General features: G+C 46.6%; 1 protein-coding gene across 4 annotated transcripts in view; it reads left to right on the forward strand.

Annotated features, from left to right (window-relative positions):
• Positions 1–14,279, forward strand: part of LOC115133828 (protein-methionine sulfoxide oxidase mical3b-like) — a 28,007-nt gene that overhangs the window by 2,296 nt on the left and 11,432 nt on the right. For 2 of the 4 annotated variants that reach the window (XM_065021741.1, XM_065021743.1), the window contains exons 4-23: positions 103–219; positions 402–503; positions 693–949; positions 1,623–1,880; positions 2,025–2,140; positions 2,390–2,516; positions 2,624–2,717; positions 2,817–2,964; positions 3,428–3,624; positions 3,887–3,987; positions 4,089–4,187; positions 4,371–4,505; positions 4,959–5,057; positions 5,294–5,380; positions 6,947–7,060; positions 10,197–10,395; positions 12,559–12,689; positions 12,965–13,037; positions 13,308–13,545; positions 13,744–13,955. In XM_065021741.1, the coding sequence (XP_064877813.1) occupies positions 103–219; positions 402–503; positions 693–949; positions 1,623–1,880; positions 2,025–2,140; positions 2,390–2,516; positions 2,624–2,717; positions 2,817–2,964; positions 3,428–3,624; positions 3,887–3,987; positions 4,089–4,187; positions 4,371–4,505; positions 4,959–5,057; positions 5,294–5,380; positions 6,947–7,060; positions 10,197–10,395; positions 12,559–12,689; positions 12,965–13,037; positions 13,308–13,545; positions 13,744–13,955 (2,904 nt within the window). The remainder of the gene's footprint in view (positions 1–102; positions 220–401; positions 504–692; positions 950–1,622; positions 1,881–2,024; positions 2,141–2,389; positions 2,517–2,623; positions 2,718–2,816; positions 2,965–3,427; positions 3,625–3,886; positions 3,988–4,088; positions 4,188–4,370; positions 4,506–4,958; positions 5,058–5,293; positions 5,381–6,946; positions 7,061–10,196; positions 10,396–12,558; positions 12,690–12,964; positions 13,038–13,307; positions 13,546–13,743; positions 13,956–14,279) is intronic. The other 2 variants (XM_065021742.1, XM_065021744.1) reach the window with 2 other exon arrangements.

Consider the following 14,279-nt stretch of genomic DNA (forward strand, 5'->3'; position numbering starts at 1 on the left):
GGCTTCAATGTTCATTAGAGAATCCCCTCTCTCATTATACCATGTTTCTCTCCCCCTCTCTCTCTCTCTCTCTCTCTCTCTCTCTCCCCCTGCCCTCTGTAGGTATACGGCAGTTACAGTTGGTGTTATTAAAGGTGGCTCTGTTGCTGGGGGTGGAAGTCCATGTCAACGTAGAGTTCAAGGGACTGGTGGAGCCACCAGTGGACCAGGAGCAACAGAGTAAGTGTGTGTGTGTGTGTGTGTGTGTGTGTGTGTGTGTGTGTGTGTGTGTGTGTGTGTGTGTGTGTGTGTGTGTGTGTGTGTGTGTGTGTGTGTGTGTGTGTGTGTGTGTGTGTGTGTGTGTGTGTGTGTGTGTAATGCCTTTATGTGTGTGTGTGTGTGTGTGTGTGTGTGTGCCTCAGAGGTAGGCTGGAGGGTGGAGGTGAAACCCAAGTCTCACCCTATTAACCAACTGCAGTGTGACGTGGTGATCGGAGCTGATGGACGACGGAACACACTGCCAGGTAAATCATCTAGTAGCGCCTATCGAAACACTGAAACAGCAACAGATCTCGGGCAGCATCAATCAGACCTCCCATCACTGAAAGAACACATTTCGCAGTAAATGCGTTTCTGGGAAGGGAATTATTCTTGCCCTCTGATCCCAGAATTCCTGTTTGCAATCACATCCTGTCTCCCATGTGTTCAATCAGGGTTCAGGCGTAAGGAGTTCCGTGGCAAGCTGGCCATTGCCATCACAGCTAACTTCATGAACCGTAACACCACGGCTGAGGCCAAGGTGGAGGAGATCAGCGGAGTGGCCTTCATCTTCAACCAGAGGTTCTTTCAGGAGCTACGGGACACCACAGGAGTGGACCTGGAGAATATAGTGTACTACAAGGACGACACACACTACTTTGTGATGACGGCTAAGAAGCAGAGTCTGCTGGAGAAAGGAGTCATTCTGCGGGTAACAACGCACACAGACGGGCCACCCGAGTGGCGCGACAATCTATGGCACTTCATCACAGTGCTTGAGGCGTCATTACAGACCCGGGTTCGATCCCAGGCTGTGTTGCAGCCAGCCGCGACCGGGAGACCCATGAGGCGGCACACAATTGGCCCAGTGTCGTCCGGGTTAGGGGAGGGTTTGACCAGCTGCGTTGTTCTTGTCCCGTCGCGCTCTAGCGACTCCTTGTGGCGGGGCGGGCGCATGCACGCTGACTTCAGTCGCTAGTTGTACGGTGTTTCCTCCATCACATTGGTGCGGCTGGCTTCCGAGTTAAGCGAGCAGTGTGTCAAGGAGCAGTGCGGCTTGGCTGGGTCGTGTTTCGGAGGATGCATTGGCTCTCGACCTTTGCCTCTCCCGAGTCCATACGAGAGTTGCAGCGATAGGACAAGACTGTAACTACCAATTGGATATCATGAAATTGGGGAGAAAAAGTTTATGTTAAACATGAAACAATGCATACACACATATACATACTTTATGACACACTGATACAGCTGCATTGACTGTATTGTTATTTTACTCATGTTGATCTCACTGCTCTCTACTGCCCTGATATACTGTAAAATTGTGTTATTGTTCAAACATTGATTGTATTTTATTGTACTGATTTTTACTGTGTCATACCTATCAGGACTATGCAGACACAGAAACACTTCTCTCACGGGGAAACGTGGACCAGAATGCGCTGCTGGCCTACGCCCGCGAGGCGGCGGACTTCTCCACCAATCACCAGCTGCCGTCCCTGGACTTTGCCATGAACCACTACGGGCAGCCTGATGTTGCCATGTTTGACTTCACCTGTATGTACGCGTCAGAGAACGCTGCACTGGTCAGACAGAGACATGGACACCATCTACTGGTCACACTGGTGGGAGACAGCCTTCTGGAGGTGAGGAGAGGAAGAGAGGAGCAGAATTGAGGGAGAGTAGAAGAGTGTTAATGTCAGCAATACTCTGAAAGTAATTATGTTGTAAGTAGCATATGGTTGTAATGTGTGTGTGTGTGTGTGTGTGTATGCTTGTGTGTGTGTTAGCCGTTCTGGCCCATGGGGACAGGTATAGCACGGGGGTTCCTGGCAGCATTGGATTCTGCCTGGATGGTACGGAGCTGGGCTCAAGGCCTCGCCCCCCTGGACATACTTGCTGAAAGGTGAGAGGGCAGGTCTGCGGTTAGGAGAACACACACACCAGCAATCAGGGAATGGGCACACTGTCAAGTTACACATTGTAAAACCTATAGACAAACACACTGCCAAAGCCACACAAATGTACATGATGTGCCAAAATCATCAACAGGCACCCGGGCTAGGAAATCAAATGATCGTTCACCTGATTCCCTAACGAAATAATCCTCTCTCTCCTCTCATTCTCTCTCTCTACCCCCTTTTCTTTTTTTCAGAGAGAGTCTGTATCGTCTCCTTCCTCAGGCCTCTCCAGAAAATGTCAACAAGAACTTTGGTCAATACACTGTAGACCCAGCTACCCGCTACCCTAACATCAACCACCAACTCATCACCCCCGCACAGGTATGCACACACACACACACACACACACACACACACACACACACACACACACACACACACACACACACACACAGGACTGATGATGATGAGGATGACAATCTCTGTAGGTGGGGCATCTAATATACACAGAAGAGAGTGGAGGTTCGGGTGCGGACCAGGAACCACGACCCCGATCCCCCTTGCCGAAGCTACTACGACAGGGTAAGTCTGACCCTCTGAGTACTGAACGGCTACACGAACATAACTCTAACCAATCGTCATCTTCACTCATATTTGTTTTCTTCCTCTCTGGTTCTCCAGAGTCCTTCTCTCGCTCCAGTAAGCTTTTGTCATGGTGCCAGCAGCAGACACAGGGTTACCGTGGCGTTGCAGTTAGCGACCTCACTACTTCCTGGAAGAGTGGCCTAGCTTTGTGTGCCCTCATCCACCACTACCGACCTGACCTCATGTGAGTCACCTCTGACCTCTAGCCTCATGCTCCACACAAATTACCTTACCTTATACACCTCATACAGCTCATCCCAAAGGTAGCATTCAGGCGCAATGTAGTTTGTCTCACTTCCTTTTCACGCAAGCTCAGGTGCATGTGCGTGTGTGTTTGTGTGAGAGTGGTGAGGCTGATGAGTCAGAAGACCATGGTCCTGATTAGTGCCCTTTTAATTGCCTGATTGGATCAGTGCCTCTCTTTGTCCACTTGCTCTGGTGTGTGTGTGTGTGTGTGTGTGTGTGTGTGTGTGTGTGTGTGTGTGTGTGTGTGTGTGTGTGTGTGTGTGTGTGTGTGTGTGTGTGTGTGTGTGTGTGTGTGTGTGGGCGTATGTGTGCGCGTGCTTAAGTCTGTAAAGTGTGTCTATTTGCACGTGTGTGTGTGTGTGACTCTCTTACTTTGACCCTCTCATCCCATCTCCCTGCAGTGACTTTGACTCTCTAAAGGAGGATGAGGGGGAGGAGAATATGAGGTTGGGGTTGGAGGTGGCAGAGAAGGAGTTTGGCATCTCTCCTGTGATGACTGTCGAGGAGATGTTGTCTGTCAGTGAAACGGACACTCTCTGTATGGTCATGTACCTCAGCCAGTTTCACCAGCTCTTCAAGGACGCACTGCCCCCAAGCGGTGAGTTTCTCAACCACAGTAGTCAGTGGTAAGAACGGTTAATGCTCAATTCTCCTCATCACCCTCTATTCTTATCCTACCCTCTCTTTCCAGAATGCTGAATAGTCTTCCTTGTCTCCGGCCCTCTCATAACCACGTACCTATAATGCCTTACTAAGCAAAAGCAAAGTGGTGAAAATGTTTCTATTCCTATTACCTGTCCGTGGTTATGAAGGAAAGGAGATGAGGAATGGCGTGACTGTTCTTCTCCTCTTTTCTTTAGAATCCCAGACCGAGAGCCTAGATGGGAGGGCTGCTGTGATTGGTCCTGCCTCTCTCCTCAGCCGCCTGGGCCACAGCCCATCCCGCAAGCGCAACCCCAAGGTACACACCCCTATTTGCTTATGTAGGGACTCGGTTTGTCTGTGTGTAGGTGTATAGGTGCATGTGTGTTTACATATATTTGTCTGTGTCCCTCGCATCAGGAGCAGAAGGAGAAGGATGCGGTGGGGAAGAGGAGGAAGACCAGTCGGCCATGTCTGGAGGATGTGAGACAGGATCTCAGATTAGTGGACAGTTATGAGGTGAGGGGTGTAACCTGTATCCCTGGTTAAGGTAAGATAAATTGTAACTGCCGGTAGTTCTGTGACTAAAGTAATGAGATGACATGCAATAATGTCAAGTATTTTAATTGTGAGAACAGCTATACAAAACCTTTGGCCTTAAAGTGACACGGGTCAAACTCTCCACCATTCTGCCTTGCACAGGAAGAGGCTGCCTTGTGCTCTGTGGGTGGAGCAAGCCAGAGCAGAGTGCGCTCGATGGCCAATCAGCTGCTGGCCAAGTTTGAGGAGAATGCCCCTTGCCCCTCCTCCACGCCAGCTGCAGCTCTCCGCAGACAGGTGAGAGGGGATGGAATTCAGAGCTCCTAGCTGCTAAGAGTTTTCAGGTGTTACTAAGATAGTTTTCCCTCGCTAAAAAATGCAACAGTTTTCAAAAATATTCTTATTGAAAATCTGTGCTTTTAAATCTGAATAAAGGAACTTCTACAGCACGGTCTGTCATCCATAGCTGTGGGTAGTTTAGATCCTTCAGGTGTGAGCCGACTGACTGACTTCCTCTTGAGGTTTCAAGAGGATAAACCAGATTAGCTGCACTGATGGGCATTTTGGGTCAGGGCCAATGGGACTCACTGAGCCTTGGAGCAGTAAGTAAGGGTTCATGTGGTTGCAGGGAACAGCTGTGGTTGCAGCAATATGGCTTAAGATTAACTGGTGGTTAGGGTTAGCAGTGGTAGCTCTTAGCCTAGGCCCTAGAGTCTTAAGCCCTCACTCCCTCTACTAACTGACCACCAGGGGGACTCCATGCCCATGCTTCCACCTCCTCCAGCATCCCCTGACCCCCAGGAACCAGCCTTTGTGGCCTCCGCTGCAACCTGGAAACAGGTAAAAATAGTAAGTCCCCCACCTGCTCCACCTGTGGTTCTTAGAGGCCTGTAGAGTTAATATAGCTGTATCTCTCTGTGTCACCACATGGGGGTTGGATGCTTGTGTGTTGTGTAGTTCAGTCGCGTGGCCTTTTTTCCTAGCTCTTTCTAAGCTTTAGTTCCCATCGATATCACAGTGTTTCGCTATTTCGCTACCTCAAACCACCCACTCACATGATGCCGTCTAAACCCATCTCACCCCAGAAGAAGCGCACGCAGCAGCAGGAGCAGATGAGTTTCAAGTACAAGGAAAAGGTCAAATGTCACACTCTGCCCAGCAGGGGAGAGCAGGTATGCCACCCCCAGAGTAATCTGGGTAATGTAGTTGTGTGTAGACTAGATGGCATGTAATAATAATGATGTCTCATGCCCCACATAATTGTTCATAGATTTCCCAAGTTCCCATTACCCATCTGCAGACAAAAGTGTGTCACTGGTGTGATGACTTTTGAGGTCTCTTCTCGGCTACCTCAGTGGTTCCCTGATATATATTCAGGACCGAAAAGACCAATTGTCTTTTTTCAGAATTGTCTTTCGATAGGTGGCGTCAAATCCTACGCAACTCGCAGTCCATCAACCGACAGACGAATGTTGCGCCATCTGGCACATGGCAATGAATTGTTCTCTCAGTGTAGTGGATCTTGACAGATACATGGTGAACGTTGGCAGTAAGAGTTGCCCACGGTGAAAGCTTTAACCAAACCCCTAGTGTGTACCTACCCCATTCATAGACAATTCATAACTACCTTTAAGCGTCAATTGGCAATAGTATAGTCCCGAGGCGTGCTCTAAACATGAACACGCATCGCTTGCGGTATGGTTTTGGACACGTATGGAACCCGTTGTTCATGTAAGCAATAAATCATTTTCAAAAGCCAGCCAGCCATTTCCATGTTGCAAGCGTTTCTGGAAAACAGGGTGGACTACCTGTGCTAAATTAGCTTTTTGTGTCTCTGAACACCTGTGTGTAAACTGAAGACAGACGCCACAAACGCGTTGTCGCTGAAAAATGCAGTCGGCTGCAACTGTATTTTCAATTTGTGGAATTATTTTGATGTGATATGAGGGGGATTTGTGTTTCTAGAAGCATACCGCAATTGGGAATTGATTCACATTTTGATGGAGTATTTGGCTTATTTTGGCTTCCAGACCCAATTCCCAATTCCAGACCCTTTCAACAGAACATGTAAGATCCTTGGACTATAAGGAGTAACGTTGGGCTCCATCAGTCCATTACTGGGCTAGTGTGGACCATGAGTGGGCTACAAGTTGAGTTCAATCTATGGGCCTCAGGGCAGTGTCAGAGTGCTAAATGATACTGTTATTCATATAAACAACTGTTGTTTCTGAGAAAGAGGAGTACACTGGAAAGAACTGGATTCAGAGTACATCTTGTTTGGTCTTTTAAGAAAGTATATTTGTATAACTTACCGCAGGGCATGTGGCATGTGACAATGCTGCAACTGACATTTTCCCTTTTAAGATTTAAAAAATCAGAGGCCCTGTGAATGGTTTTTGTTCATGTTTGCACCGCCTTCTTTCCTCAGACTCCTCTCTGATTTGCCTACAAATTAAGTTTGATTGGTGTGAGATAAGGGCCTAGTGATGATAACATTTATATTCATTATTTTGGACAATGATTACACTGCAACAGAAAGAGGGTTAAATTAGTATAACGACAGAATCCAATAGGGGTTTGATGTTTCTAGCTTTGTGTTCTATTTCCACATCCAAGACACAACAACATGTTTGTGGCTCCGATTGTGTCATCGCTAGTGAGTGTGTCTGTGTGTGTTTACTGTTTGTTCTGTCCTTCGTCCTCATCTCTTGTCTCTCTTTTCTCCTGTTGTCTTTTAGAAATACGTTCAGATGTACACAGGGGGAGTAAGCTCATTGGCTGAACAGATATCCTGTCAGCTTCAAAGTCAGGAGTCACCGTCACCCCAGCACACTCCTGATAGGAAGGAATCGGTAAGAATTTATTTGAATGAATCGACTCGCTCACACTAATACTGTCAATAGGCCGAAACTCATTCAGCATTGGATTATACCCTATCTCGGCTGGTTCTGAAGTAGGCCCTTTCCATGTTAAAGTACCCATGAGCGCCAAGGTGAGGTTTATAGGAGCATGTCAAATTGGATGTCAAATGAAAGCTAGGAGTCTATTTATTTTTTTATACTGGCATATATACATTTTTCAACCATTTTCATCCCAGAAATGAGGCATAAACAAAGGCTATGATGTCTGGACAAACAGATAGAAATGGGGTCTGAGAAAACATCTACCAGAAAAAGTCTTAAAAGGTATTATAAATGTATCAAAACACAATAAGGTTGAAGTAAAGACCCTGACAACTAATATCAACACTTATATTTCGTTTTGGAGACATTTCTGTAAGTTTAAGAAACATTGCCTTGTACTGTGAAATTCTGCACCAAAAACCCACATATTTTAAGATATCTTTGAATTTCTCTACCTCATGAGGAGTGAGGACAATGAAAGTTCACAGAAGTAACAAGTAAAGGTATTCCAATCATTTAGTTATCGTGTTTTTACCAGTAGTGTAACATACTTACTTTAAACATACTTTAAAGTACTACTTAAATAGTTTTTTGGGGTATCTGTACGTTACTTTACTATTTGAAAACTTTTACTTTTACTTTTACATTCCTAAAGAAAATGTACTCGTTGCATTTTGAATGCTTAGCAGGACAGAAAAAAATGGTCCAATTTGTACACTTTTAAGAAAACATCTCTTGTCATCCCTACGGCCTCTGATCTGGTGGACTCACTAAACACAAATGCTTTGTTTGTAAATGATGAGTGTTGGAGTTTGCCCTTAGCTATCAGTAAATAGAAAAACAAGAAAATAGTGTGATCTGGTTTGCTTAATATAAGGAATTAAAAATGCTTTCAAAGCATTTTTCTGAAAATTGTGGGTCAACGGCGTTTACTTGCGTTTACCCTCCACTTGGCCTACCCTCTCAGCCAAGGCAATTTTAAACACATGAACATACGCAGAATAGGTAGCATACATTCAATATCATGAGTTGAATCAAAATGTGTTTCACACCCTAGTTGTCATAATTCACGAGGTAATGCTTCGAGTCTTCACAGATCGGGTGACATACTACAACACCACCTTTCTTTCCTTACATTAACGACAGTGTTATTTGTCATTATTAAGCTTTTCAAAATGTTAATTAGAACAGTGAACTTCAACTCTCGAAAAATACATGTGTAACCATCCCTACGTAGCATTTCATTATGTTTCGCCTTGAAAACAGTCCTCATGGACACACAAATCCTAAATAATGTAGTCCTATGCCATTTCAAAATCGAATGCTTCTAACGGAAATAATCAACTATAGGCCTCCTGTCAGTAATGTATAGGCCTCCTGTCAGTAATGTATAGGCCTCCTGTCAGTAATGTATAGGCCTCCTGTCAGTAATGTGTAGGCCTCCTGTCAGTAATGTATAGGCCTCCTGTCAGTAATGTATAGGCCTCCTGTCAGTAATGTATAGGCCTCCTGTCAGTAATGTATAGGCCTACTGTCAGTAATGTATAGGCCTCCTGTCAGTAATGTATAGGCCTCCTGTCAGTAATGTATAGGCCTCCTGTCAGTAATGTATAGGCCTACTGTCAGTAATGTATAGGCCTCATGTCAGTAATGTATAGGCCTTCTGTCAGTAATGTATAGGCCTACTGTCAGTAATGTATAGGCCTCCTGTCAGTAATATATAGGCCTCCTGTCAGTAATGTATAGGCCTCCTGTCAGTAATGTGTAGGCCTCCTGTCAGTAATGTATAGGCCTCCTGTCAGTAATGTATAGGCCTCCTGTCAGTAATGTCAGTAATGGCCTACTGTCAGTAATGTATAGGCCTCCTGTCAGTAATGTATAGGCCTCCTGTCAGTAATGTATAGGCCTCCTGTCAGTAATGTCAGTAATGGCCTCCTGTCAGTAATGTATAGGCCTCCTGTCAGTAATGTATAGGCCTACTGTCAGTAATGTATAGGCCTCCTGTCAGTAATGTATAGGCCTCCTGTCAGTAATGTATAGGCCTCCTGTCAGTAATGTATAGGCCTACTGTCAGTAATGTATAGGCCTCCTGTCAGTAATGTATAGGCCTTCTGTCAGTAATGTATAGGCCTACTGTCAGTAATGTATAGGCCTCCTGTCAGTAATGTATAGGCCTCCTGTCAGTAATGTATAGGCCTCCTGTCAGTAATGTATAGGCCTCCTGTCAGTAATGTGTAGGCCTCCTGTCAGTAATGTATAGGCCTCCTGTCAGTAATGTATAGGCCTCCTGTCAGTAATGTATAGGCCTACTTGTTGGATTCATTGAATTCGCATTGGTGTCGAGCTGTAGGCTAGTTGTCTAGTGATATTGTCAACCATCATCAGCTGATACAGGAAAGAAAATGATTATTGATAGAAAATAATCAAGTTCAATAAATGGTGTACTACTGGCCACGGACGGCAGGGAGAACCAACAGGCGCACCTGAAAATCAAAGCAATGTCCTCTAAAACAGCTGACGGACAATATCAAACAATTATAAATCAACGGAGAATTCGAATGCATTGGAATAAAGGCATTTTTAAAAAATTAAGGACACATGGCAAATAAATGGTGAAAATGAGGAACTACAAAGGAAAATCTATGCGTAAAGGAGCTCAGCTGAGATCCAGCCCTACTGAGTGGACAGCGCAGCCACAGTGAAATACATGGTTTAAACTACGACAGAAACCTGTATGTCATTGGAAGCTTTTAATTCCATGTTTACCACTGTAAGACATATTTACCACTACATTTTAAACCAATAGGAAAATAGTTAATTTACTATTACTTAGAGACCCCCTCTGTTACCGGGTGTAAATCAATTTCAATAACCAAAATAAACACAAATCTAAGTCAATGTATCATGTCATAGCTGACACCTGATGGTTGAACCTTAATTGAACAGGCATTGAATCTTTTGGAAAAAGGTGGACACAAAAACTTGAGGGATGATTTACCATAGATCTGTTAACAAACTTGTTTGGCTAACTCTGAAGTGAGGTGATCCATGTATCACAGCTTATTCTCTCTCCCCCCCCTCTCAGGCTGGCGTTCACTCTGTGTTGGCGGGGCCAGGGCCAGGGCCAGGAGGGGCCAGTGACGTGTGTTTCTTCTGCAGTAGGCGTGTGTACGTGATGGAGAGACTCAGTGCTGAGGGACTGTTCTTCCACCGGAGCTGCTTCCAGTGTGACCACTGCAGCTCCACCCTTCGCCTGGCCTCTTACGCCTACGACCGGCCTAACGGTGAGGGGAGGGGGGGGTCACTGAGCTCCATAGGGTTAGAGAGTAATGTTAAAAGTGGGTAACTCCGGGGCCTCCCGGGTGGCGCAGTGGTCTAAGGCTCTGCACCGCTAGGCCAATTGTGCGTCGCCCCATGGAGACTCTGGGTTCGAGCCCAGGCCCTGTCACAGCCGGCCGTGACCGGGAGGTCCATGGGGCGATGCACAATTGGCCTAGCGTCGTCCGGGTTAGGGAGGGTTTGGCTTGTAGGGATATCCTTGTCTCATCGCGCACTAGCGACTCATGTGGTGGGCCGGGCGCAGTGCACGCTGACCAGGTCGCTAAGTGCACGGTGTTTCCTCCGACACATTGGTGCGGCTGGCTTCCGGGTTGGATGCGCGCTGTGTTAAGAAGCAGTGCGGCTTGGTTGGGTTGTGTTTCGGAGGACGCATGGCTCTCGACCTTCGTCTCTTTCGAGCCCATATGGGAGTTGTAGCGATGAGACAAGATAGTAACTACTAACAATTGGATACCACAAAATTGGGGAGAAAAAGGGGGTAGAAATTCAAAATAAAAGTGAGTAACTCCAATGAATGACAAGGGCTACCCTACCACACACACACTGAAAATACCACTACCAGCCCAGCATGGTCTTGGCACTGAAACACTGCCTTGTTGTTTTATCTTGAATGCAGCTCTGACCTGCAGTCTATGAGGGTCAGTGACACTCAATCACACTGATTGATTTTACACTGATTTTACACTGATTGCTCCAATCTGCCCTCAGGGTTGATGTTACACTGCATGATCACTTTGTAAGGCTCCCAGGTTATCAGCAGACCAGAGACCAACTAAGTTAACACATAACGAACACAACCTCTGTGTGTTGCTTACTGCACAGTTGGGGCCTGGGGCTCCCTGGACTGACTGTGTGGTTGTGTATCTTTGATTGGGTGTGTGTGTGTGTGGGGGGGGGGCTCAGTAGGGGATTCAAATGACTGTAGAATAAACAAGGTGCAAGTAAAACATGTGGTTGTGCATCAGCAGTTTTTCTCTTGTTATGTCAGTCACTGACAGTCACTCTATTAGCCATGTCAGCTAACCATTTTTAGATTGGTAAGTCAGCTAGCTAAACTATCTGAATTTCTAGGCCGAATACCGACCGTGCATGCAAGACACGTCCACAGGGGCTCCCCTGACCTCCACGGGGGCTACCATTGATTTTGTTAGTCACTCTCACTCAGATATCATTAACATGGCAAAAGTCATGGCAAGATGTGTAGAACTGCAGGAAGTAAACTTTAAAACTGCAAAAATGTCTCTCCACCTCATGGCAAAATGGTTAGAATTGCAAGACATTTCCTGTAAATTTGCAACATTTTCTCTCTGCCCCATCGCGAAATGTGTATAACTGCAGGAAATTAAATGTTAAACGAAAATGTTTCTCTTTGCCGTGAATAGGAGGGCCACCAAAATGTTTTGGGGGGTGAACCCCCCCCCCCCCCCCACCCCCAACCAAATCTCACTTAGGGCCCACAAAAGGCTTCTGGTGGTGCGTGTGTGCATGCCTGCTTGGGTGTGTGTGACTGTGTGTGTGTGTGTGTGTGTGTGTTGTACCTCTTAGAGATGTGATACAAAAGATGTCAGTGTTGTCATGTCAGGAGCTAATCTCAAAGTTTAATTCAAAACCGTTCAACCAATCGGGGATGAGGTGTCACATGATAACCGTTTGAGTGTGAGGGGAGTGTGTGTAGGGTCGACTATATATGAAGTGGTCTGTCAGTGTAAGGACCAGATCGAGTGTGTCTTCCTGTCAATTCTGTCGACCGGCGCTGTTTTCTATGGAGGAGTCACACTGTAAGACACAACTCTATTTCATTCCTTTCCGGGAATTTGAGAGACGTTTCCTCAAGGTCCAGGGACACTGTTTTCTTTGTGTGGAAATGTAAACAGATTTAGCTGAGGACGAGACTTGTAAGATTTATTACACTGCTTTCCCTGTAGTACTACTGTCGTTAGAAAACACTTCGGTTTTTGTTTAAAGTTCTCCTGTAAGATGCATGGGAGCTGCAGATCTCTCTGTAGTGCGGTTCTCAAGCTGCAATTCTCAGTGTAGTGAGGTTCTAAAACTGCTGTGTGTAGGGCGGTTCTACGTATAGTATTCTAACACATTGGTTCTGTGTGTAGGGAAGTTCTACTGTAAGCCGCACTATGACCTCCGTCTGGTTGGGCCGGTCCAGAGGAAGAGACCAGCTCCTCCTATCGCCGACCAGCATCCAACCCCCTACGAACGGACCCCCTCTCAGCAGACCCTCCTGGTAAGGACTTCTGCCTTTCCCCTCGTACTCTGGCTAAATGGAAGCTCTTGGCTGACCTGGGTTTTAACTCCTGATATGTGTATAGTCATAGCAATTACGGTTTCATTTGATGACGAGCTCTCTCTCTCTCTCTCTCTCTCTGTATATTATATTGTTTTGAGGAGAATACGTCATGTATGTATGAGCTTTTCTGTAGATCAATATACTGATCCTTGGAATTTTGGGGGGTAAAATACTGTTTTTTCTTTGACCCCTCCTTTGCTCCTTCCTCCCAGGAGTCCCCAGCTGCTCTGTCCACTAACCCTCGCTCCTCAGTAACTGTGGTGACAGCAGATCGCAGGTCCTCAGGTAAGCCAAGCGGTTCATGTATCTGTGTCATGTGTGTGTTTTCAGTCGCAATGCTTGTGATGTGTGTTTGTGCACAGAATGTGTTTCTTAGTGACGCCGCTGAGTGTGTAAAGAATGTCCTGAGTGCGCAAAGAATGTGACATTGACTTTGGCTAAGTGTATGTCTGTGTGTGTGTGTTTCTCAGTGGCGTCTCTGATTGGGAGTGGGTCCGGCTTGGTAAAGCTTCTATGTGTGTGTGTGTGTGTGTATGTGTGCGTGTGTGCACTCAGTGGCATCTCTGATTGAGAGGGAGTGTGGCTTGGCTAAGCGCGTGCGCGGCACGCCAGAACGTATAGAGCTGGAGAACTACCGTGGGAGCCTGGGGAGCCTGGAGACTGAGCAGCTAACAGATGAGCCGGAGGAGGTGCCAGAGGAGACACTGGCCAATTACAACCTCAGTCTGCTGGTGACAGAGGTGAAGAAGGCCAATCACAAGCGCATCTCGTTGCGGGACAACGAGGGCACCAGGTCAGCATTACAAAAACAAACATTTATCTGTCCTCTTTCTCTCCCCCTTTTTCTCTCTCGCTATCTATCTCCCATGTCCTCTCCCTCTGTCTCTTCCCCTCTTTCTCCCCCCTCTTTCTCTCTCCCCCTTTTCTCTTGTACACACACGAACACACACGAACACACACACACAGTAATTGCCTTCCTCTCTCCTCATAGTTCAGAATCAGAGACGGAGGAGGAGGGGGAGAGGCAGCGGGCTCTAACCAATGACCTGGCTAGAGACTCATGGAGGAAGGCCATGGAACTACACGCACGCCTCCGAGGAGAGAGAGGAGATGACGAAGAAGAGACAGAAGAAGGAGAGGAGGAAGGAGAGGTTGATGAAGATGATGATGATGATGATGATGAGGAGGAGTTATCTAGTGATGGTAATTGGCCATTTTTCTCTGTTTTCCTGTGTGTGTCTCTCTAAGTGCTGTTAGTTAGGAAGATTTGTTTTTAGACTAGTTTCCTTTCCTCACCTTTCCCCTCCTTTCCTCTCTTTTGTTCTCTGTTCTGTTCTCTCAACCCTCTTTCTCTCTGTGTCTGTGTGTGCCCTCCCGCCCTGCCCGTCTCTCTATTTGGTGTGTTTCCCCCTGCTGGTAGAAGGGGAGTACTGTCCGTGGGAGAGGGAGCGTCACTCAGGTCTGTGACTCCTCCCTCTAGAAGAGGTGCAGGAGACAGGTGGCACCGCCACAGGAGGGAAAGCTAAC

Source organism: Oncorhynchus nerka, linkage group LG8 (genome assembly GCF_034236695.1).
Source record: "Oncorhynchus nerka isolate Pitt River linkage group LG8, Oner_Uvic_2.0, whole genome shotgun sequence".
Classification (NCBI taxonomy): Eukaryota; Metazoa; Chordata; class Actinopteri; order Salmoniformes; family Salmonidae; genus Oncorhynchus; species Oncorhynchus nerka.